Genomic DNA, 21049 nt, shown 5'->3' with positions numbered 1-21049 from the left:
CGACCTGCCCCGGGTGTTTGCTGGCTCTACTTTTAAAGCAAACATTTCCGCAGGGAACAGCATTCTTACCGCTTTCTGCTGGTTTTTTGGCTGCCGGTTTCAGCGGGCTGCTCGCCACGCTTTTTATCACCTTACTCTTCAGTGGCTTTGCGCTGGTCTCAGCAGCAGGAACCTTTTTCACGTCCGAGTTCTTCAGCGTCTTCGGCCTCTTGGTTTCCAAGCCAGGGCTGTCGGGGGCCGAGGTTTCCTTCTGGGCAGGTTCAGGCTGCTTATTGTGCACAAATTCTGCAGACAGGACCTCTGCACCTGGAGCGAGGAAAAGGGAGGGCAGTTCTTTTCGTTTGGGACAGGCTCAGATTAAAAAACCAACAATCGCAAGATATTCAGTTGAAGAATGTGGAAAGACTGCTCTAGAAGTGACCAGCAGCAGCAGAATGGTCTTCATCAACTCGATTTGTGCTCCTGATCCAACGGGTTACTGATGCAAACGATCAGAAAGCACTTATTAAAATCAGGCATCGCTTCTTCAGCTCGTTAGAAACCCGTTTTCCTGACCTAGAATGGGTGATCTTCAGGAATTTTATTCCTGCCTGGCACACCGGCACCCCTAGGGTACTTCTTTACCTCTCTGAGAACCTCTTGCAGATCCACCAGCAACGGCAGCAGGAGCAGGGCAGGGCAGATCCCGATGGCCTGTGGATCAGAGCTGCCTTCAGCCCCTGTTGTGCACCCCCTGGGCGTCCCCACCCGTCTCCAGAGATCCAGAGGTCGCTGGGTGTGATCCACCACCTGAATTTTCACTGAAATCCCCCTCTTTTTCTTTCCAGGCTGAACCAGGGAGCACGGAGACACTGCTACAGATCTGTGACACAGCACTTACCTCTTTTCCTTCTGTGCGGAAACTCTAAATTGGCTAATTTCAGCATGGGCTCGCTCGAGCTGGCCGTAAGCCCTGTTTTTTTGGGAAAGGAGAAGGTGATTTTCTTCTTGGTCGCTTTCCTGTCCCTGCTGCCGTCCCCCCCAGAATGGATTTGCATCTTGAGGGGTGACCATTTCTTCCCGGTGCTGGTCCCAGCGGTTTGGCTGGATTTCCTCTTGTTCTGCTGCATCCAAAGCTCGCTGGCTGAGCTAACGTCTTTCGGGGAGCCTTCACCACTCCAGTCCAGCCCCACAACGGTGGGCTTTGGGTTTTCACCTTCGAGTTTGACTTCTGCTGGTACAGGAGGAGCCGGGTCCGGTGGCAGAGCCAAAGGGCAGTCCCCTTTCCGTGCAGCCTCCGAGCTGCAGCAAAGAGAAGGAGCAGCCCCAGCCAAACACCCTAAGGCAGCCGACATTTCCAGCGTGTAGCTGCTGGGATCGGCGAGATAATGCTGCAGCTGGCAGAAAGACTGCTCGGAGCTCTTTGTCGGGGATTTAGTGCATTCATCCTTGGCTGGTGGCAGGTGAGAAGGACAGGGAACGTCGTCGTTTTGGCCCGAGGTGTGCTGTGCCTTTTGCTCCAGCTTTGCATACTCCTGGAAGTGCTGTTTGATCCGCACGTCGGTGCTGAGCGCGTCCCCCCGGGGAGAAGTGGTGGCTTTCTGCAAGGCATAGCGAAGGCCGGGCAAAACCGAGGCTATTTTTAAGGAGACGTCGCTCCCTCGCCTTTCATCTTTCGGGTCGTGCTCTTCAGCTGGGAGAGGAAAAGAAAAAGAATTTTCACTCGTCTTACAAAAGGATTAAACCCCCCCCCGAGTCACCTCACCATTAGATGCTAAGAGAACGCTGGCCCCAGGGACAACGTCCTGCTTTGAGAGGTGATTGTCACTGCTGAAGGTAAAAAAGAAATGGCATGTGGGAGTCAAAAAGGAATTAAATGAAGAGGAAAGACTCCCGTTGTATCCGCTAGCCCCATTTGCAGGAAATCACAGCGAGATCGTCCCCTCGCTCTAGCAATTTTAGGACAGTCAGAGCTCTGAAAACGCTTTTTTTCCTTAAACTTGCATAAATTTAGGCTTGCCCACGCTGGGTGTTTAGACTACCACCATTTTCAGACCACTCGTGGGGTTTGTTTCCTGCTCAAATGCAAACCCCAGCAGCTCCATCCCTACCTGCTGCCGGCGTGGGTGGATGCAGAGCACACGAAGCCGCAGAGTTCGTGCTCTGGAGCGGGATGGGGAAAGGCAAGAAGCAGATTGAGGGATAGTACGAACACCCAGGGGATTTTATAAAGCTGGAGGAGGCCTGGTCCTACTGAAAGGAGCTGCCTGTCACTGATTTCAGCAGGAGCAACATCCTAGCACGTACGGTGTGTGGTGTCATCCAAGCTGTGGGTTTAGATCTCACCAGGATGGACAGGAACGAGTCCCACGGCTCGAAGGAGCCCAAGCTGGTGGATGGCACGGTGGGAATGGGTTCTGTTTGGTACAATGATGGCACAGAACCACCAAATATTAGGGATTGGAAGGGACCCTGAAAGATCTCCTAGCCCAGTCCCCCTGCTGGAGCAGGAACTCCTCGATCAGGTCACCCAGGAATGCATCGAGGCAGGTTTTGGATGTCTCCAGAGAAGGAGACTCCACAAGCCCCCTGGGCAGCCTGTCCCAGTGCTCTCAGCCTCACCGTGAAGAAATTTCACCCTATGAACACCTCCCACGTTCCAGCTTGTCCCTTGTCCCTTGTCCTATCATTAGGAGAGCCTGGCTCCGTCCTCCTGACACTTGCCCTTTCCATATTTATAAATATTCACAAGGTCACCCCTCAGTCTCCTTCAAACTAAAGAGACCCAGCTCCCTCGGCCTTTCCTCGGAAGGGAGATGCTCCTCTCCCTTAACCAGCCTCGTGGCTCTGTGCTGGGCTCTCTTCCTGCATCCCCTTAGCACCCAGAAATGCCCCGAGAGCCTTTTGGTGGCCTGCCTTCCCTGCACAAGCAAGATTTGTCCAGCTTCACCCTCTGCGAGGCTGCAGACGGTCTGATTCTTCGCACTTGCAGGCTTGGCCCGTGTGTGTCACCACTCAGAGCTTCCTTTTGGCTGCAGGGCCAGGCTGCCAGCCCCAGCATCTTTCCTTGTCACCTCCCTTTCCAGCTAGCCATGCCTGGAGGAACCTGGCTTTCTTCTCCCCTCCTCAGACGCGTGGTTTTCTGCTGCTGCCTGGTGCTGGCACTGCTGCTCCTCCTTACCAGCAAGCCTGGGTGTCCCTTCGAGCCTGCCTCCTCCTCTGGCTCGGGGACGCTGCGGCACGCCGGGCTCGTTACGCCCGCCCTACATTCCTGCCGAGCTGTCTGGACAGGAAGAAAAACGCCTTCCGAGGCGAGGCTGCTCCTTCCAAAACGGGAAACATTATTCAGGATTCCACTCCAAGCCAAGTGGCTTCAAACGCATCTGTACTTCACCTCCTTTTCTCTTCGCGTCCCGCTGCTGTTTTCGGTCACCGTCTCCTTCTGTCCCCCAAACCCTGACGTATTTATCTTGAGAGAAAGGAGAAGCCACGAAGCAGAACTGTTTATAATCCCGGCGAGGAGAGCTCTCGGTCCCGGAGGAGAGTCACGGCTGGCTGGGGTTACGCCACTCGCGTAGGAAGAAACGGGACAGCACGTGCGGGAGCGCTGCTGGCACCGGAGGGAAAACATCTGGAAGCCATCAGACTGTGTCACGTAACAACACGGAGCATTTTGCTCGACGTTATCCTCTCCCCCTGCCTCTTCGCTTCGCTGCCAGCTGCTCCCTGGCTGCCCACACTTTGCCTCCTCTTTGGCATCAACGTGAGCCCCGGGCAACGTCTGCTACAGCCCCTGAGCTTCCCACCAAGCAGCCACTTGTGCCCTCTCTGCTTCAGGATGCTCCTGTTTAACCAAACCCCTCTGCTCTGGTATTTTCTCCTCTCCCTGCTGCAGGGATGGATATCTGAGTGGTCAGTTCCCATTTTCAGTCTTATCTCCACGTGTTTTCCCCCTTGGCCTCACCAAACTTTATGCCCTCGCTTCAGGCATCACAGCAAAAACCTTCCTGATCCCAGGCCTGTCCCGGTAGTTTGGATTTTCAGGCTGCCTCTGGATATCCCTGTCTCTCTCCCTTGCCTAAAAAAAGAAATGAGAAAGGCTGCCAGGCTAACACAGCCACCAGCAGCCTGCCCTTAAAGCCTCACAGACTGAATTCAGGCCTCAAAGACATCTGCAGCTCACACTGCCAAGTTACCATCGCGTCCTCACAAGACTTACAAGCCCACTTCGTGTGCGGATCCCGAAGGAGAAAGTTTATAGCTGCAGGTTAAACCTCAAAAAGGACAAAGCAACCTGTGTTCTGAAGTGCTGGCAGCTTCTCTTGACGTTTCTGCTGATTTTTATCTTCCGGGGAGGGGAGTTGGGAATGTCCTGTCCAGCTCCACTGGCAACGCCAGTCATCGCACACCCGGGCAGACTGAAATACCAGGGTGTGCTGGCGTGAGCGGTCTCTTGGCTTGTCCCTGGGATGACTCAACAAAAAGCAAGCCAGAAGTTACACAGAGCAAAAGGCCCTTGTTTACATCCTGCTCGGGGATCTGCAAGGCCGGGAGAGTTCCTGTTGAAGCACACGAAGTGAGAGGTGTGCAGATGAAGCCGTCCGGGCCAGCTGGGCAGTCACTTTATGTCCACGAGAGGAAACTGGAGAGCGAATATTTCCACAAAACCAAAAGATCCAGAGAAAATGCAAATGCCACAGATGCTGAAACTCATTCTAATTTGGAGATTTATGTTCAAACTGGGTCATCTTGAGCTGTGCCTCACCTTGATGGCAGCAAAGCACTGTGGCTCTGCCTGACAGCATCTCCCTGCTTCCCTCAAACGTTCAAGCCCTGAAGGGAGCAAATCCCCTTCCCTGTCCCTCTTCCCCCTGCCAGCAGTGACCTTTCACAGAGCCCGCTGCATTTGTTATCTCAGCAGAACAATTAACTTATATTTTAGGCTTTTTTCCCCACTGGTTTAGCAAAACACATCACCTCCAGCAAATGCCGTGATGTTTTACCCCTTTATGTGACACAGTGCAGGGAGCAGATGCTGCTGAAAACCAACTCAGAGGAAGAAAAGCGACTATTTTTCACTCAAGAATCGCAGAAAAGCAATTATTTTTCACTATTTTTGCCCCTCCTGTGAAGGGGCAAGGATGTGCAGAAGGGTCAAAGCACGGAGACCTGGTTTACATCAGCTTAAAAATGAAGCATGGCTGAACAGATGGGACTCATCTCCTCTTTTAACGCCCTTTGCACTAAAGCTGTAGGTGGTGTTGAGCCGAGAAATCAGCTTTTCAAGAGGAACATGTCTGCTAGAACCCTCAAATGAAGATTCTGCACCCAAAATGTGGCATCTGAGGCCAGCCAAGAGAACCTCCCTACCTCTCAGGCACACTGCTCGGGACGAGGTGAACAGAAACAGGGCCAGGAGGCTGACAGGCTCCTTGGGGTCGAATCCTGTGAAGTAAAGCGACAGGTTTTGTTTAAAAAAAAAAAAAAAAAAACAACAAAAGTGCCCGTCCTCTACACTAGGGCAGGTCATTTAAGCCCAAGTGTTGGCTCCTAGGTGGCCGTGCATTACCATCATCCCGTGCCAACGCGGAGGAGGTCAGGAGGATAAGAACTCCTTGATCTTGTAAATATTTGATGATCGCCTGGAACAAACAAAACAGAGTTAGAGCAGCCTCTCCCTGCCCTCCTGAGCACACTTCATGTCACTCCGCGCCGCTGTCAACAAGCCCCGAGTGCTGGTGAACGTGTGCCAACAGCACCAGCTCAACCCCTGCCGAGGCCACCGCCGTGCCACTTGAGTCACCGGGACTTGGAGCCCAAAGTATTCCATTTAAGGCTGTTATTCATCCCAAAGTCCTCCCATCTGTTACTTAAAACAACAGAAATGCTTAGCCAAACCGGCTGCTAGGAACAATTAACGAGCAAGGTTAATAATTTTAGCCCCTTTCGGTTCAAAAGTCCCTGGGCATCTCAGCCACGAAGATTTCTCAGCAGCGCGAGGGGAGGGCTTTCCCAGAAGGGGAAGCAAAGCTGGACACGAGCGTCTGAGTCCGCAGCCAACAGCTCCAGGCACGAGCCCGAGTGAGTTCAGTCCCTGCAGCCTGCTTACTAGCAGCAGCAGCATCAAGAAATGTTAAAAAAATCAAAAAGCTGAGCCTAAGAGACCGCCGTGCCTCTGTCTCAGGAGAGGATGACTGCATGTCTAAAAAGATCCGTGGGCTTATCGAGGCTTTTCTGGGATTTGGGTGTTGCCTAATACCTCGGAGCTGGGCTCGGGCTGCCTTTTCTTCCATGAGGACACCCGTTTGGATCTCTTTCTGCCGTTCAGACATGTCTTTTAAGGGGAACTTCCAGGACATGAGTAACTCCGGGGCTCCTAACGCTCGGAGAAAGCTCGCCGATCCCATTCAGCACACGCAGACATAACGGAGGATTGGACTGGAGCCCAGCCCGCATGACAACGGAGCAGCTTTGGAAATGCTGAACAATTTCAGCGTGATATTTGCTCCTCAGAACGGCAGCTCCTTGCTTCAAACCGTCTCAAGCCAGTGGATAAAAGCCAAGGTATCACCTGGCTCAATGAAACTGCCATCGTTTCTCACCAGCGGGGTGATTTTCAGGCACACGAGGGCAAAAGGCAAGCCACGAGTCAGCAGCTGCCTGACACAGAGCTGAGAGAAGTCACCCTCCACCCAGAGGAGTGCAGCTGGCCTCGAGCAACCCTGCTCGTTCCCAGCTACTCTTTCATTTTCACTTGCAAGCCGGATGCCAGGCTCGCACGCCACGGAAAGGGAAAGGAAACAGAGGGCATTTTTCACCTGGGCTTCTGGGAGTGGCTGTCAGAGGATTCACCTAAAACCCTTCAGCAGCACGTTGGGAAGGGAAAAGCACACCCAAAGTGGCTGTGAGCGTGTCCTTGCTGAGATACGGGAGATGATTTAATCCAGACTGACAGGGAAGCTTTAGGGAAACATTGCTCCTGCTGCTTTCAGCACCGAGCTCCTCACGGCTGCATCTCAACCACCTCATCTTCCCCAGCTCCTCCAGAGTCCAGCTCTGCGAGGCTTGGCAGAAATGAGGAGAAAAGGAGCACGGACAAGCTGACGTCCCTGCAGATGCTGGGAACCCCGAGCAGTGCAGCATCAGGTGAACTTCAGCGTGGATGCCACAACCAGGTGCCACCAGCACGAGAAGGGACATTTACCTCATCTATGCTATCTCCTTCTTCATTTCTCCTGTTGGCACCGATAAAAGGCAGTCTCATCAAGGATTTATGGAGGCTGAGAGCCTTTCCTGCAAACACTTGCTCTGGTATGGCAGAAGCACGTTGGTGGGCAGCTCTTCAGCAGTGCCTCACAGCACCAGCCCTTCCAGGCAGGTCGTGGAGTGCTGCCAGCTAACGCTGAGGGGAGGATGTGCCCAGCCAGTTGTGTGTTTTCAGCTGGGAATTTACAACCCTGAACCTACAGGCAGGGTCAGATGGGACAGCGCAACCAGCAGCAGCAAAGCCAAACCCCAAGCACGAATCCCAGCAGTGCTGAGCTCCTCGGGGGTGATGCTCAGCCCCGGGAGTCAAAAGGAGACACGAAGATTGCGCTGGGAGCAGGAAAACCCCAGTGTGCTGGAATAACTCTTATCAGGTCTTATTGTGCAAGCAGCCTTTAGCAACAACAGATGGGAAATTCTCTGTTAAAGCAGAGATAAATCTCAATATCTTCAGAAGCCGCCGAGGCTTCAGCAGTGTAGCTGTGAGGAGCTGAGTGGGGACTATTTTTCAGGCAGGAAAAAAAAGGAAGAAAGGCAGGCACGTGGCAGCTTATGTCTTTTGCTTAGTAATTCTCATTCTAGCACTGAAAGCTCCCGCTTTCTTAATATCTAAGATCCCCTTGCAGTCCTTGTCCACTATGAAAATGCGAAGACAAGCCAATAAACCAGTCTCATCTGGCACAAAGACAGCCAAAGAGGTCTGCTTGCTACATTTCTGCTCACCCCAGAAATCAGGTCCCAGCTCATAGGGAGCAATCTTCAGGTAGCAGAAAGACTAAACTATGTTGGAGAATTACTAGGCATGAAAATAATACTTAAAGCAGAGAAATTCATTCCATTTTGCATTATTTCAGAATCTTTGAATAATGCTACCAAAGATTCAGAAGATCATTTAAAAGAATATTTTCCTGCCAGAATGAAAACGTTTTAAAATACTTACCAAGTCCCTTTTCTTTAGATTTTCTAATAATTGGTTCATTTTATGTTGATCCTTATTTGCTATTTCCACTTCATATAGACTGAAGTAAACGCCCTGGAAGCAAACTGCAGACAAAAGAGAGAGAGCTTCATGTTGAATGTCTCTTGCATCAACTCCAAACAACCAAGCACTCCCCTACCAGGAAGGTGGGGGTGCAATTGATGGAAGCACTGGTTTTGTTTCGTATTTTTTAAAAAAGAAAAGCGAAAAACAAAACTCTTATCAAGATTTCCTAATTATAAGACATACGCATTGATATTATAGTAAGTTTCCTCTTCAACCCTTGGTTCATAGGAGATGTTTCCCATCCTAGCTCTGCAGCTACGAAAAGCAATTTGAGTGATGCTGCAGGAGGTGCTGGGTCAGACCCCGAGAGGTGGAATGTCCCTCACCTCACTGGGAAATCACGTAAGAAATTCTGTTTTCCTGCAAATCCTAACTGCAAACATCCCCTGCAAACGCTGGTGGGTTTTACACTCACCTTCATTCTCAATGTAATTTCTTTTCCCAAACGCAGCTTCTGGCAGCTTTTTCTTCAAGTCAGACAGCCCCATGACGTGGTTAATGTCCAGGTTGGGAGGCCTGTGGGGAGAAAGCAGCGGGGCTCACGTGCAGAAAAAGCTCTCAGGATTAAGCCCAGGTGTAGCCCTGTCACTGTGAACCACTCCAAACACTGATATTTGTGCCCTGTTACTGGCTGTTCCAAGTCGTTACCTGCTGGATGGCCCCTGACTAATGAAGATTTTAAATACCTCCCTTTTTTTGAATGCCACTTACCTCAATAATTTATTTGCCACCGTGCCAATCTGTAAACACAATTGGCTAATTTTATTTGCACTGTCAGGAAGCCCACTTCTCACAAGGAGAAATAATCCCCAGCAGGGGTAATTGTTTCAGAATAAACATGCCCGAACTGTTAACATAACAAAGTGGTGACAAAACGCAGCTGTTCCCAGCTGCTGTAAGAAGCCTGATCTCCTGTCCTCCTCCAGCTGCTACTGTGTGTGACACCACACTGCTGGCTGCCCCAAATCCCTTCCTGACCCTGATAATTCCCCCGACTGCGTGTAAGGTAATTTGGCACAGCTGCAAGAAGCTGTTGATCAATGAAAGGATGGGGCAACAGACACAAAATTGGCTTTTCTGGTCCATGGATACCCAGATGCTGGAAGCCAACCTGCCTGCAAAGGACCCAAAGATAATCCCAAAAGGGTCGGTAAGAGTGGTTGCGACGCTGCACGCTCCAAATATTGCACAGAAAGAAGAGGAAAGAGCAACTTACAGCTGTGCTGGAATCGTGGAGCTGTACGGGGTCCTCAGGGCAATGTTGCATAAGAGCTGGCCCCGGATGGAGAGCTGCCCCCTCCACGGGCAGTAAAATGCTACTGGCAAAAGAGAGAACAGCTCAGAAAAAGCAGGAAAAAGGAGGAGGGCGAACAGATAAAGGCACATTTATCAAACAAAGCCACCTGCCAGATGTCCTTACCTTTGTGGTTAGGCTCAGGTCTAGAGAAAAGGGAGAAAAAGAAGAATATTTAGCAACGGGAAGGAGAAAAACAGCTCACACAAATAGTGTTTTGGAAGGACAGCAAGCTGCTTACAGGCTCTCTCTAGCTAAGACGGGCATCTCCTTCGGCTCTCTGTACTGGCAGGTGATGACTATGTAGGGGCAGATCTGCCTGGGGCGCTCCGCGGCGCTGCCGTCGGACACTTCATACACGTAATACTAGGGGGAGAAGGGAAACAGATGAAAATACGTGGTGGAGAAGGAGCAAAGGCAGCTCAGCCAACGCTGTGCTCCCCTGCTGCCTGCACGCCAGCTGTCTGCACAGTCCTTCTGCTCCAAAACCCCATACCTGGCTCTGCTCGAAGGCCTGGCAGGGGCTGGCCTTTGACGGGATGATGTTCTTGCTCACGGCGACGTGGCAGTCGTAGCCGGGAGAGGGGCAGGTGTAGCTGGTTGTGTAATTCTCAGACACCACCTTCACCTTCCCCTGGGTAAGCAAATGGAATAGTAATTTAAAAAAAGAATACACAAAAGCGTTTGCAGAGATGTATTTTGAAGGACCCCTGAATCATCCTCTTCCCTAAAGAGCAGCATTCTCATCTTGAGGGGGCTGTGGGTGTTTGAATCCTTCCAAACAGGAGGGGATGACTTGTCTGAGCTTGGTTTGGCACACAAACCAGCTCTAATGAGAGCCAAGAGGAGCAAGGTGCTTTCACAGCCTGCTACGGAGAGCAGGAGCCAGTGGGGAAGTGAGAAAAGGGGCCCTGCGCCAGCCCCATGGAGGAAGGGAGTCCCTCCTTAAGGAGGAACTCGAGCTTCAAACTGTCTCAAACTGTAAAAATGCATGAAAGTTTGGGGGAAAAAGTGACCCTAGTGGAAATTTCTGATCGCAGGGGTGGCATTTGGAAGGTTTTCTGCATCTCTGAGCCACCAGGCAAGCCCAGCCTGATGTCTTGCTTTCTAGTCTGGCGCATCCCATAGTCAAAAATCCCAAAGAGCTCTCGAGAAAGCTGACTTTACACCCTACCCCACCACACTGCTGGGCACCAACGTGTCCTTAAAAACCACCTGCATCGTACACTGATGTAGGAAAACCACTCCACAAAAAAAAAGTTGTGTTTTACCTTAATTAGCTTGCAGATGACGATATAGCCTGATTTCCCATGGTACCAGGGTCTCGGAAGAAGACAGTCGGCGTACTTGGATATATACACCCCTGTGAAACCAAAGCAATGCAAGATAGCATGAACGGTCTGTCGAGAAATGCTGAGTGCTGAAAAACCTGTCAAGAGGAAGCTCCCGTGAAAGGGATTCTCTGAAGAGCCAGAGCTGCAAACCTCATTGGAATCTGCTGCCATAAAAAGGGCGAAACTCTTTTTGACTCTCTTCCTATTTTGCCTGCTGGTGTGGAACAGCATTTTATGTTTCAGGGTCAGCTCTGGGAAAGGAGTGAGCAGTTCACTCGGGTTTCTTTTGGGACAAGAGCCTGGTTAGTTTCAGTTTTGTCTGCAACACGTGAGAGTGCATGAAAACGTACCAAGCAAGGGCTTGTGTCTCCTAGGAAGATGTGACAAAGGGCTTCTATATTTGCAGACAAGATGGGTGTTGAAGTACTTTGGGGGAATATGGGGACAAGCCAGGGCTGCGAAGGGCTTTGGCACATCCTGATCTGCTCTGGTTATTAACAGGACTGCTGGCAAAAGCTCAGCACGGCGGTTCTGAAGAGCAAACCGGTGTGCAGAGCTGCCAAAAAGTCACTTTGGTGACACAAAGGTGGTTATTAACACAGGAAAAAAAGCCTGAAATGGAGAGCAGAAGAGACAGTACACTTGCTGGGGAAGATCCTCATCTGGTTGAGGGGTCAGAAGGAAAACACTGCTCCTTCCTTGATCCAAACAAATGCAATTTCTCTGGAAAGAAACACGTGTGGCTCTGTGGGTGTTTGCAGCAAATAGCCAGGCAGTACCAGGAGTTTTATCTGGGCTTTTGGTTTTGTTTTTAAAGGAGTTTATGTCTCCAGAAGAGTGAACTGAATGGAAAATCTTACCTTTTGCTGGATCACCAAGCATGGAAATAGAGCTGCTGTTAACTCGGAGGCCCGTCTGACACACTTCTTTGGCCTTCAAAAGAAGAAACAGCCTCTTTTACTGCCTGTTTGCAAAGGTAAGGGGCACAGCTACCTAAATCTGCAGTACAACAGTCAGCAGAATACTTGCAGCGGGCAAGTCAACTACAAATCACTGCAGAGCCAAAACACATGCAGCATAAACACTCCTAAACGCAACAGCCACCGAAACCAACAGGAAGAAAATGTGTCATTTTGGGTGTGAAACGCTGAGTGTGCTGCTAAAGGACTGCTCCAACAACCTCCGTGGAAACAGAAGCGTTTTCTGCATCTGTGGGGCGAGGGAAAAGCTTCAGAAAACCTGGAGAAAATCCAGCATCTCCAGAAAAGGGTGCAAGCAAACGGCTGGACTTTGCACTTTCTTTATGTGCACAGGAAATTTGTTGAAAGATAACCACAACAGGGTTGGCATGAACGGCAAGGACACTTTCTGCTCCGTGCTTACACCCGCATGGGGCACAATTGCTGCCTTGGGAGTGCCTCACCCACTGTGGTTTAATCCAAACGGATTCCTTAAAGCACACAAAGACCAAATTTACCTTGACCAAAGAGTGACAACAGGAGCAGCCAGTTATAACTCATGGTGGGTGAGAAATTAAGGCAAATTGGTCAAACTGTTCTCAGCCTCTTTATAAGCAACATGGAGAACTTATCTCATCTAATCTCTGCCTCCTAAAAGCCAAGTGTTTGGTCTAGATTATCAAGCTAGACTCCTTCTCCGAACAACAGAGGGAGGAACCTCCAGGCAGCAAATTAGTTCAGGGATTTTAGGTGCCTATAACAGACGAGGTCTCGAGCTCCCTCTTTGCTGTATGAGGAGCCCAGTCACTTGGCACAGACAGTGCTGAATTTCAAACAGCTAAACCAAAGCTGGCCAGTTCCTGCTCTCCAGTTTTGACTGAATGTTGTTTGTTTTGATGCATCTTAATCCAAACTGGACAGAATTAAACTGCATTCAGGCCAATCTCACCCTGAACAAAACCATCCCTGCAGGGATTTACCGTGGCATCACTGAAGAATGTTAAAAGTGAATACCCACTAGACTCCCTGAGCATCCTTGTGCAGGCAAACTCTTCACACAAAATCAAAAGCATCCTCATAAAAAATGGGCAAGAAAACTATTTCTAACATAAGACTCTCTTCCCACGTAGATAGGGAAACCAAGGGAACTTGTCCAAAACCATCTGATAAACTCCTGCCTTCTGTCACAGAAATGTTTTTCTCTTCTAATTGTGTGTGGAAGGTTTTCACCTGCCCGTATTTGACCGTAAACTCACTGGAACAAAGGAAGACTTCTTATAGCTCCCTGCAGAGGGCAAAGGAGACCTCAAACCGTGATCAACTGGAGAGTCTGAAAACAGGATCCATCACTAAACCTCCTGGGTGCTGCTTTCAGAACCTGCTTTGGAATATTTATGCAGCAGTAACTGTGCAGGTAACCAGGGTGTGAAAAGCCAGGACACTGTCGACAGAACTGCCGGGCTTTTGTGGGAAGGAGCCCATGTGCAGGCACTTGGCATCGACCTTCTGAGCTGAGTAAACGTTTTAGGTTACCTCTTCTTCATTGTCAAACAGGAGAAATGCAAAGGTCTCCTCCAGCTCCTCCTGGCTGTAGCCGGCGGCTTCCTTTGCTTGGACAAAAGCTTTGAGCTGCAGAAAACACAACAACAACACCTGGTTCTAGTTCATTCGTGCCAGAGCCAAGTGACCGAGCAGTAAGAGAAGGTGTGCTGCCCACAGACCTCCAGCTGCACGGGCATCCCCTTCCCCAGGCACACGCACACCAAATATCCCACAAGAACCCCAATCTGTACAGCTCTCTGACTCTATTTTGTCCCCAGAAGAATATTTAATATCCTCCAAGAGAGAGCAGGCACATCCAGCCCTGCAGCATCCCGCTGTGGCACAAAGGTGGCCGTGGCTGTGTGCATCCCAAGAAAATCCATCTTTATTCTTCCTCGCCCCTCTCACCAAGCTGCTCAGGAGCTTTTCAAGCATCACATTTAGTGGCCAGCTGCAGCCATCAGCGGACAAACCAACCATGGATACCTACACGAGGGGGGATGCTTGGAGATGTTTCTCTAGCCTGGGAAGCCTGAATTATTTGATCAGAGAGCAGATGCTGTCGTGCAGCTACAGCTCAGAGGGTTTGGCTCCAGCCAGATCACAAATTACTCTGGTTTCTTTTGTCTGATGATTAAAGCAGCACACGTTCCCAGTGCTGGCAACAAATAGAGAGCTGCGTCCGTGATGGTTTTGGGCTTTGCTAAAAGAAGTTGTGGAAGGATGTTGTTTTTTTTTTAATGGGATTATAAGATAAGAAAACAATAGTCTTATCACTGCTTTTGCTTATTTTGACTTCAGAACTCACAACAACTGACTTGCTTCCTGATTCCCCAGCTTTTCAGCCAGTGAATTCCCTGGATCTAAGCAGCCAAGATCTCTAAGCTCTATTTAATTCATGACAAGAAGCAGACGGGTCAGCTCCTGCCCTCAGAGAATACAGCTCATCTTCCACGCCAATGGCAACGAGACTGGAGGGATGAAGGCATTTAAAAGCGGTTCCACAAATGACCCCAGACAGCTGGAAGAGGGATATTTGGGGTTAAACCTGGTGCCTGCAGAGGTACGAGGGCAGAAATACCATGTGGACATCTGCCTTGCTGTGAAATCAGAGCTATACGTGATGTGCAGTGCCGTTAAAACCCTGCTACCAGGCATCACAGCTGCATTTCAACCAGCTCCACGAGCTCCTGAAGTTGGCTGAATTCTCCTCTGTTCCTGATCAGACTGGGAAGGAAGGAGGAGAAGAAAGCAAAGCAAAGGCTCTCCCCAGCCAGGAACTACAAACGGGGCTCTGCAAGGCAGGCAGGTGAGCCAGACGCTACAGAGGAAAGACAGATGTGCCAATAAACCAAAATTTACAGCCCTACAGCCCCCCAGTTGGGGCCCCTAAGAAACGCCACCGTTTCCTGAGCTTCCAGCTCTCCCAGGGGTCTCACCTCGTTCAGAAAAACTGCGTTTTCCACCAGAATTGCTTGGCTGTACTGAAACCCATCCTGAGACGTCGAATCCAAGTAGCAGCTTTGCAGCACTGAAACCGCTGTCTGCAGCAGGGAGCTCGACTCTTGTGACTCCGGATGAAAACCTCGGGGAAGGAAAAGCCAAATTTTAATCCTGGCCGTTCCCAGATGGGTGCGGGGCCACAGCAGAGCCGGGTAGCAGCTGGCTGTGACTCCCAGCACGCTGATTTAACAAGCCCAGATCTCCACGGAGCTGATCTATCAGCTCTGAGCCTCCCACTGGGACGTCTCCAGCAGCTCCCCTCCAACCACGCAGCCCCCAGGTCTTGCTCTGAAAGCAAAATTCACCCTCAGCCAGGAGGAAAAGGGGCTGCCTGTTGGCTCACGAGCTCTTAAACGTTCTTTCTTTGCAACAGGAAAAAAAAGGGAAATTGTTAACAACTGCCAAAGAAGCAAAACCTGCTGGCAAATTAACTTTACGACCTCTGAGCAAGGTCAGGGTTTTTTTTTTTCTTGTGTTAAAAACTTGCTTAGATTTGTGGCGAGCTCCTGCAGGCTGCGAGAGCTGACGTCTGCACACAGCTGCTCCGTGGCCAGGTTGGTTTCTTGGGGTTATGGGTTTTGCTCTAAAGGTCTTCATGAACGTGGTTTGCAGTGCCACGAGGGCAAAACCTCCTGCACAGCCCCATCACGCAGCGCTTTCCCAAAGCCCAAACCCTCCCCAGGTATCTCCTAAGGAAAACATCCCAATAAAACACCTCCCAGCAGCAGCCCACCAAGAAGAGATCCCAAAGCAGCCACCAAATGAAACACGCAGGCAGAGACAAAGGAAAGCCCTGCAATATTTACACTCCTGCTGCTGCTAACATCCAAATATCAATTAGAGCAGCCGTGGAGAAACACAGGAAATCCTGGGCTCGGTCCCTGTTGCAGATTTACAAAGCTTTACTGCTGGTGATGATTCACGACCTACGGGATTTGAAATCTCGAGCCGAGCTTGCAACACAGACACGCTGGAAAAGCTGATTGCTTACGACCCCGGGAACTTAAAAAAAAATATATAAAAGCAATCATTTGTGAGAAGCGTGGAACCTCCAGACCTCGAGCCAAGGTTTTTCATGCTGGCTGCTCTTTAAGAAAAACCTCCCAGCATTTTTTGAAGACAAACAGGTAAGGTCCCACTTCAACCTCCAGAGCAGAAAGGCCCACGAGGAGGATAGCATCAGGTGCTGCCTTGCGACCTCTTCGGGGTTTTAATCCTATATTTAAAGGGTTGGTTGTCATCTTTCCCTCCCCTCAACTTAAATAAGTAAGTAAGAGAGAAGTATTTAGAGAAATAACAAGATTTGTGACACAGGAGAACTACTCAGGGCCAATAAAGGATTTTTTTAAAAGGGGCAGAGGAAAATATCAGCTAGAACTGTGTGCATCCAGATAGAGACAGCGTCTGCCCCGTGCCAAGCAAACTAAAAATGTGGACATGGCAAACGGTGGGGGGAAACGCTATAAAAACGTGTCCAGAAATACAACACAACTGGGCTCTCAGGGCAGAAAAATAAAAGATGAAGAGGTCTTGCAGACCTCTGCCTGTATTATTTTCTCTCTTGGAGCCTAACGAGGATGGGAAGGGATAAGTTTGCTCATCTTTTTCCTTGCTTGCCTCTTGTTTCGCTTTGTCTCTGACTCCCTCGTGCATCCCCTCAATCTCAATGCAGCAATCAGCGAGTTCAGCCTCCCCCAGGTAAATCAGAGCGGGGAATTGTGTCCCAGCTCTGCACAAACACAAAACTAGAAATAAGAAGAGAAATATTTGTGTCCAGAGCCCCATCCCGAGCTGCAGAGGGGCGACCGACCTGTCCTCAGCATCTTCTCCAGCCTAACCAAGCCCGGCTCCCTCGACTGCTCCTCTTGGCCCCAAAACACCAGGTTGCAACCGGTGCCATTTAATCCCGTGGCTCCTGCTCTGAGCACCTCGCTCCTCGGGCCGCGCTGCTCCGCTCCTCCCGCTGACAGCGCCGGGCAACACCGCGTCCTCGGCAGCTCTGGGGAAAGACTGAGATGGGAAGAGGATGAGAAAAGTGGTGGCTGAACCCCGCTGTGAGTTTCCATACAGAGACACCGAGCTGACCAGGCAGCTCCCGGGGTTAAAAACCCCTTCAGGAGTGGAACATCGAGGGTTCGTGGTGCTAAATCAGCAAAAGCATCGGGTATTCTCGCGGGGGTGAAAGCGAAAGGATTTCTAAAAAGCCTGAGAAGCTCTGGGAAATGCAACATCAGCAGCAGTTTTGCAGGTTGTAAGTCAAACATTTGCTCCTCCTGTTCCCTGAGAGTTCAAGTTCGGCTGCAGCGTCGAACTGAAAGTCCAGGAATCCCCCCCAAAAAAAAAAAGTTGCTGCAGAAATAACATAAATAAACGAGATGAAACAATCACAGAGCGTGGCACCGAGTCCAGCAGCTCGCTCTTGACCCCCACCTTCCCTTTCAGACTCAAGAAGCTCCTTCAGATCTGTTCCCACCCCAAAAAAGACTCTTTTTGCCCCCCAGGAAAGCCCTAAAAAACCCTGACACGGCCAGGCTGAGTGCACGGCACTGAGTGGGTGAAAATGAAAGTGCCTGAAGGAGAAGCAAAAGTGAAAGCGGCCGCCTTCCCTCCCAGCAGCTTGCACGTGCCACCACCCGGCATCCTCCGGGGGCCGGGGACGGCACAGACACGTGGGGAAACGCATGGATGGAGAAACCCAGCACGGCCAGGTCCTGCTGAACCCACGGTGGGTGTTATCCGGGGCCTGAAATCCTCAGGAAGGGCTTCGCAGCCTGTCCTGGTGGTCAGGATCTCTTCCTTCTTCATTTCCCGTCCTGCTTTTGCTGCTCCCGCTCCGGAGCTGCTGGATTTTACTTTCTCATCACCCCCAGCACGCGGTAATTAATTGCCGCGGCGATTACACCAACTGTCCCTTTCCATCCAGCCTCATAAAATACCTGCCCGAGCAGCTCTTTACCTGCAAACTCCTTTCAGCGACAGCCTGCACAGCCCAACGTTTATAACGAGCCTTGCTTCGTTAGTGCCGAAGATGCCTGACTCAGCGCAAGGCCAAAATTTGGGCCAAATTACACCAGAATCGGTGCATTTGCAAACCGATCACCCGAGGCAGACCCCAGAGGCCTGTTTGAGAGGCTTATTTGAGCCTCTCGGGGTTTTCTTGCATTTGAATGCGGGTTCTGCAAAACCTTCCAGCCTCAAAATATGCCAGCCAAGTGCCTCGTTCCTGCTCCTCCTGCCGTTATCAGCCACTTTTCCAGCTTTACTGCTTCCCAGCACCTTTTTCTTTTGCTTTCTTGCCTTTTTCCTTCCCGTTCTTTCTGTCTTAAGATGCAGGCAACTCTTCTAACCTCGTATTTTTAGGGATTTTACTGAGCAGAGCTGGCTGAGCCTGCCTCCTGGGAATGGAGGGGCTCCAGTAACCAGCTGCCCTTTCTGAAGGTCTCACCCCAGGACGGGTTAAAAAATCCCATCAGATCTGGGAGGGGAAAAATATTCTATGAAATACTGATTCCAGCTCTTCCTCGGGAAGTCCCCGAGGCACAAACCTTTGGCAGGGAGCATGAGTGCTCAAAAGGAGTGCTGGATGGCCGTCTCCTTGATATGTTTTTCCTAAATTTGTGGCTCCTGGAGTCAGGGCATTGGCTGAGACAGATGCAGGGGCTCAGAGATATCGCAGAGAATCAGCACAAGGTTTTACCTCCGGCACGTAAATCCCAAATCCCTGTAACAGACAATCCCAAAGCACCTCTCTGCAGTGGATGTCTCCTCGTACTCTCAGAAAAGGAGCCACGGGAGTTCAAGAGCCTCGAAACTGTGATGTTTTCCCCCAGAAACGCTGGCTTTGAGCATTCAAATTGCTGCGGCAAGGGGAAGTTTTTGGGTGGCACGGCTCTCTGGGTATTTAAAAGCACCTCTAGGATCAGGTAATGCAGACACCTAGGCTGCAAGAGCATTTAAAGGCTTTTCATCTCAGTATCAGTGAGTGCCAATATTTATTTAGGTCATATTTTAGGACCAGGGCTATGCAGGGTGCTGAGGCAGCCCCTCAGCAGAGACACCACTCTGCCCAGAGGATCAGCAGCCAGAGTCCTGCTCCAGAGAAACCTTTCTTTCATTTTAACATTTCTTTGATATTATAACCTCCCTCCCGGTACCTTCAGCTGCTCGTGTCATTGAGGATGTGGTTATTACGTTTTTTTCCCTCGTTAATACACCACGCAGGCAGTTGTTGCTGCCTTTCATCTCAGCAGATGCTCCTCCAAGGCCTCTCCTGCTGCAGCTCCCCTCTTCTGTCACCTTCTGATGCGTTGCCAACCGTCGTGCATCCCTTCAGCTGCAGGTGTCCGCATCTCCTCTTCCCAAATCTCGCGCTGTGACGGGTATTTTAGCGCTTGGACAGCTAAAAACACCCCTTTAAAAACCAGCCAGCCCAACAGCTCTCCATGCTAGCACACTCTGGCCTAAAACAGTCAGTCTTGATGCCGTGGGAGAGCTGGAGACGCGTGCACAGCAAGCCCCGAACCCGCTGCTGACAGGTTTACCTTTGCTCTGTGATATTTCACGGGTCCCTCGCTTGCAGCCCGCAGGCTCTACGTTGAAACCCACGCGCTGAAACCCAGGCAACCACAGCGTACCCGCAGAGCAAATGCAGCCCTCCCGAGAAACGTCGCCCCGTGAGCTGGAGTTCCTCCGCTGCGCTGCTCAGGACATCCCCAAAAAATCGATGCCAGTGATGTCCTGGACCCAAGGTTCAAGCTCTGCAGCGATGCCTAGGGTTTCCCAACACACAGGAGGCTTTGTGAGAGCAACGCTTCAGGCGTTAAAAACAACCTTCGCAATAAACAGCTCCTTCATGGGCTTTCCATTTGAGGAAAGAATTAAAAAAAAGTGTTTGTGGCTGGAAAAGTGGGCTTATAGTTACCCTACCTGAAAAAAATGCAGCTACGCCCCTCCAAACTGCCAGTCACTTACTTATTTTTGCCTTTGAGCAAGCTTGAGAACCTCCAAAACAGGGCCAGAGCCTTCCTTTGGCTGGCTTCTTCTGCTCTCACCGTGGATGCTCTTCTTCTAGAGTTGACTTTCTTTCTTGTTTTGCTTGATTTGGCAACAAACCTCTACCCACACGTTCTCTACGGACCCTTTGGTTACGGAAATTACCACGACACACTTCCAGTTTCAAGCACAAAATAGAACTGAAACCAAAGGCTAAAGAAAATCTACCCCATGTGCATGCCAGCTTCAGCCATCTACCAGAACTTTCGGGGTAGTAATTCCACCACCAGGAAGAACAAAAAGCCAAAGAGTGCCCAAACTGCCCTTACCCAAAAGGACAAGCATTTCACTTTCTCGGCTCAAAGTGATTTTAACCAGTAAATATCCATGCATTAGCCAATGCCAAAGTGACCAACATGCTTATTTCGTGTATATAAAACTGGCCCAATTCCACCAAAACTGTAATTTCACGTGCAATTTTCTTGCTGGCTACACTGATCTTCACAAGCGCTTGCCCCTGCGCTCCTCCTCTTCCCCTGCTGAGTAATCAAGGCTGAGTAATGAAGAAAATCATCAAACTGCAGTAGAAAATTAAGTCAAAGAGGCCACTTTTAATCCAGAGGGGTTCAGCATCTGGATTGCCAATGCAGCTCAGAGTCTGGCAGGATACAGACAGGGAGCGTCAGGGGGTCAGTATTTGGGACCAGGGAACGCTGAAGCAAGCCCTGCTGCTGCAGAAAACACCAGGTTTAACAAGAACACTAAAAATAGCCCAAACTAGTATGTAAAACCAGTTTCAGTGCCACGTAATGCGATCTCTAGTCCTGGGCAAGCACTTAACTGTTCTTCTTATCAGAGAAGATAGGGAATTCTCTGACGAAACGCTGTTTTACATTGGAAAAGAGCGGTTTCTGTGAAACCAGTCATTTTCTTGACAACATGCTGTATCTAACCCATTCGGGTGCAATCTCCAGGCACACCCACAGGATGGTTTGCACAGCAGAAGACCTGTGCTCGTCTCCCCCTTCGTTAATGCACACACCGTAACGAGATCCTCCAAGCAACACTGAGAAACGTCCATTCTGCAACAAGCAGCGACTGAATGCTTGGGGTAAAACCAGTGGGTTAATGTCTG

At 50.3% G+C, this 21049-nt stretch overlaps 1 protein-coding gene across 2 annotated transcripts in view; it reads right to left on the bottom strand.

Annotated features, from left to right (window-relative positions):
* Positions 1-21049, bottom strand: part of TASOR2 (transcription activation suppressor family member 2) — a 33371-nt gene that overhangs the window by 11288 nt on the left and 1034 nt on the right. Inside the window, exons 2-16 of one of the 2 annotated variants that reach the window (XM_084289418.1) lie at positions 16733-16932; positions 14859-15004; positions 13411-13506; positions 11779-11851; positions 10856-10947; positions 10081-10218; positions 9826-9950; positions 9711-9730; positions 9507-9606; positions 8706-8806; positions 8186-8289; positions 5549-5621; positions 5350-5424; positions 881-1672; positions 70-306 (exon numbers count right to left, since the gene is read on the bottom strand). In XM_084289418.1, the coding sequence (XP_084145544.1) occupies positions 70-306; positions 881-1672; positions 5350-5424; positions 5549-5621; positions 8186-8289; positions 8706-8806; positions 9507-9606; positions 9711-9730; positions 9826-9950; positions 10081-10218; positions 10856-10947; positions 11779-11851; positions 13411-13506; positions 14859-15004; positions 16733-16745 (2185 nt within the window). In that variant the 5' untranslated portion in view covers positions 16746-16932. The remainder of the gene's footprint in view (positions 1-69; positions 307-880; positions 1673-5349; positions 5425-5548; positions 5622-8185; positions 8290-8705; positions 8807-9506; positions 9607-9710; positions 9731-9825; positions 9951-10080; positions 10219-10855; positions 10948-11778; positions 11852-13410; positions 13507-14858; positions 15005-16732; positions 16933-21049) is intronic. The other variant, XM_084289417.1, reaches the window with a different exon arrangement.

This window comes from Netta rufina (genome assembly GCF_964035555.1).
Source record: "Netta rufina genome assembly, chromosome: 1".
Lineage (NCBI taxonomy): Eukaryota > Metazoa > Chordata > Aves > Anseriformes > Anatidae > Netta > Netta rufina.
Note: the sequence above shows the minus strand (reverse complement) of the source record. Positions and strands in the feature narration are given on the sequence as shown.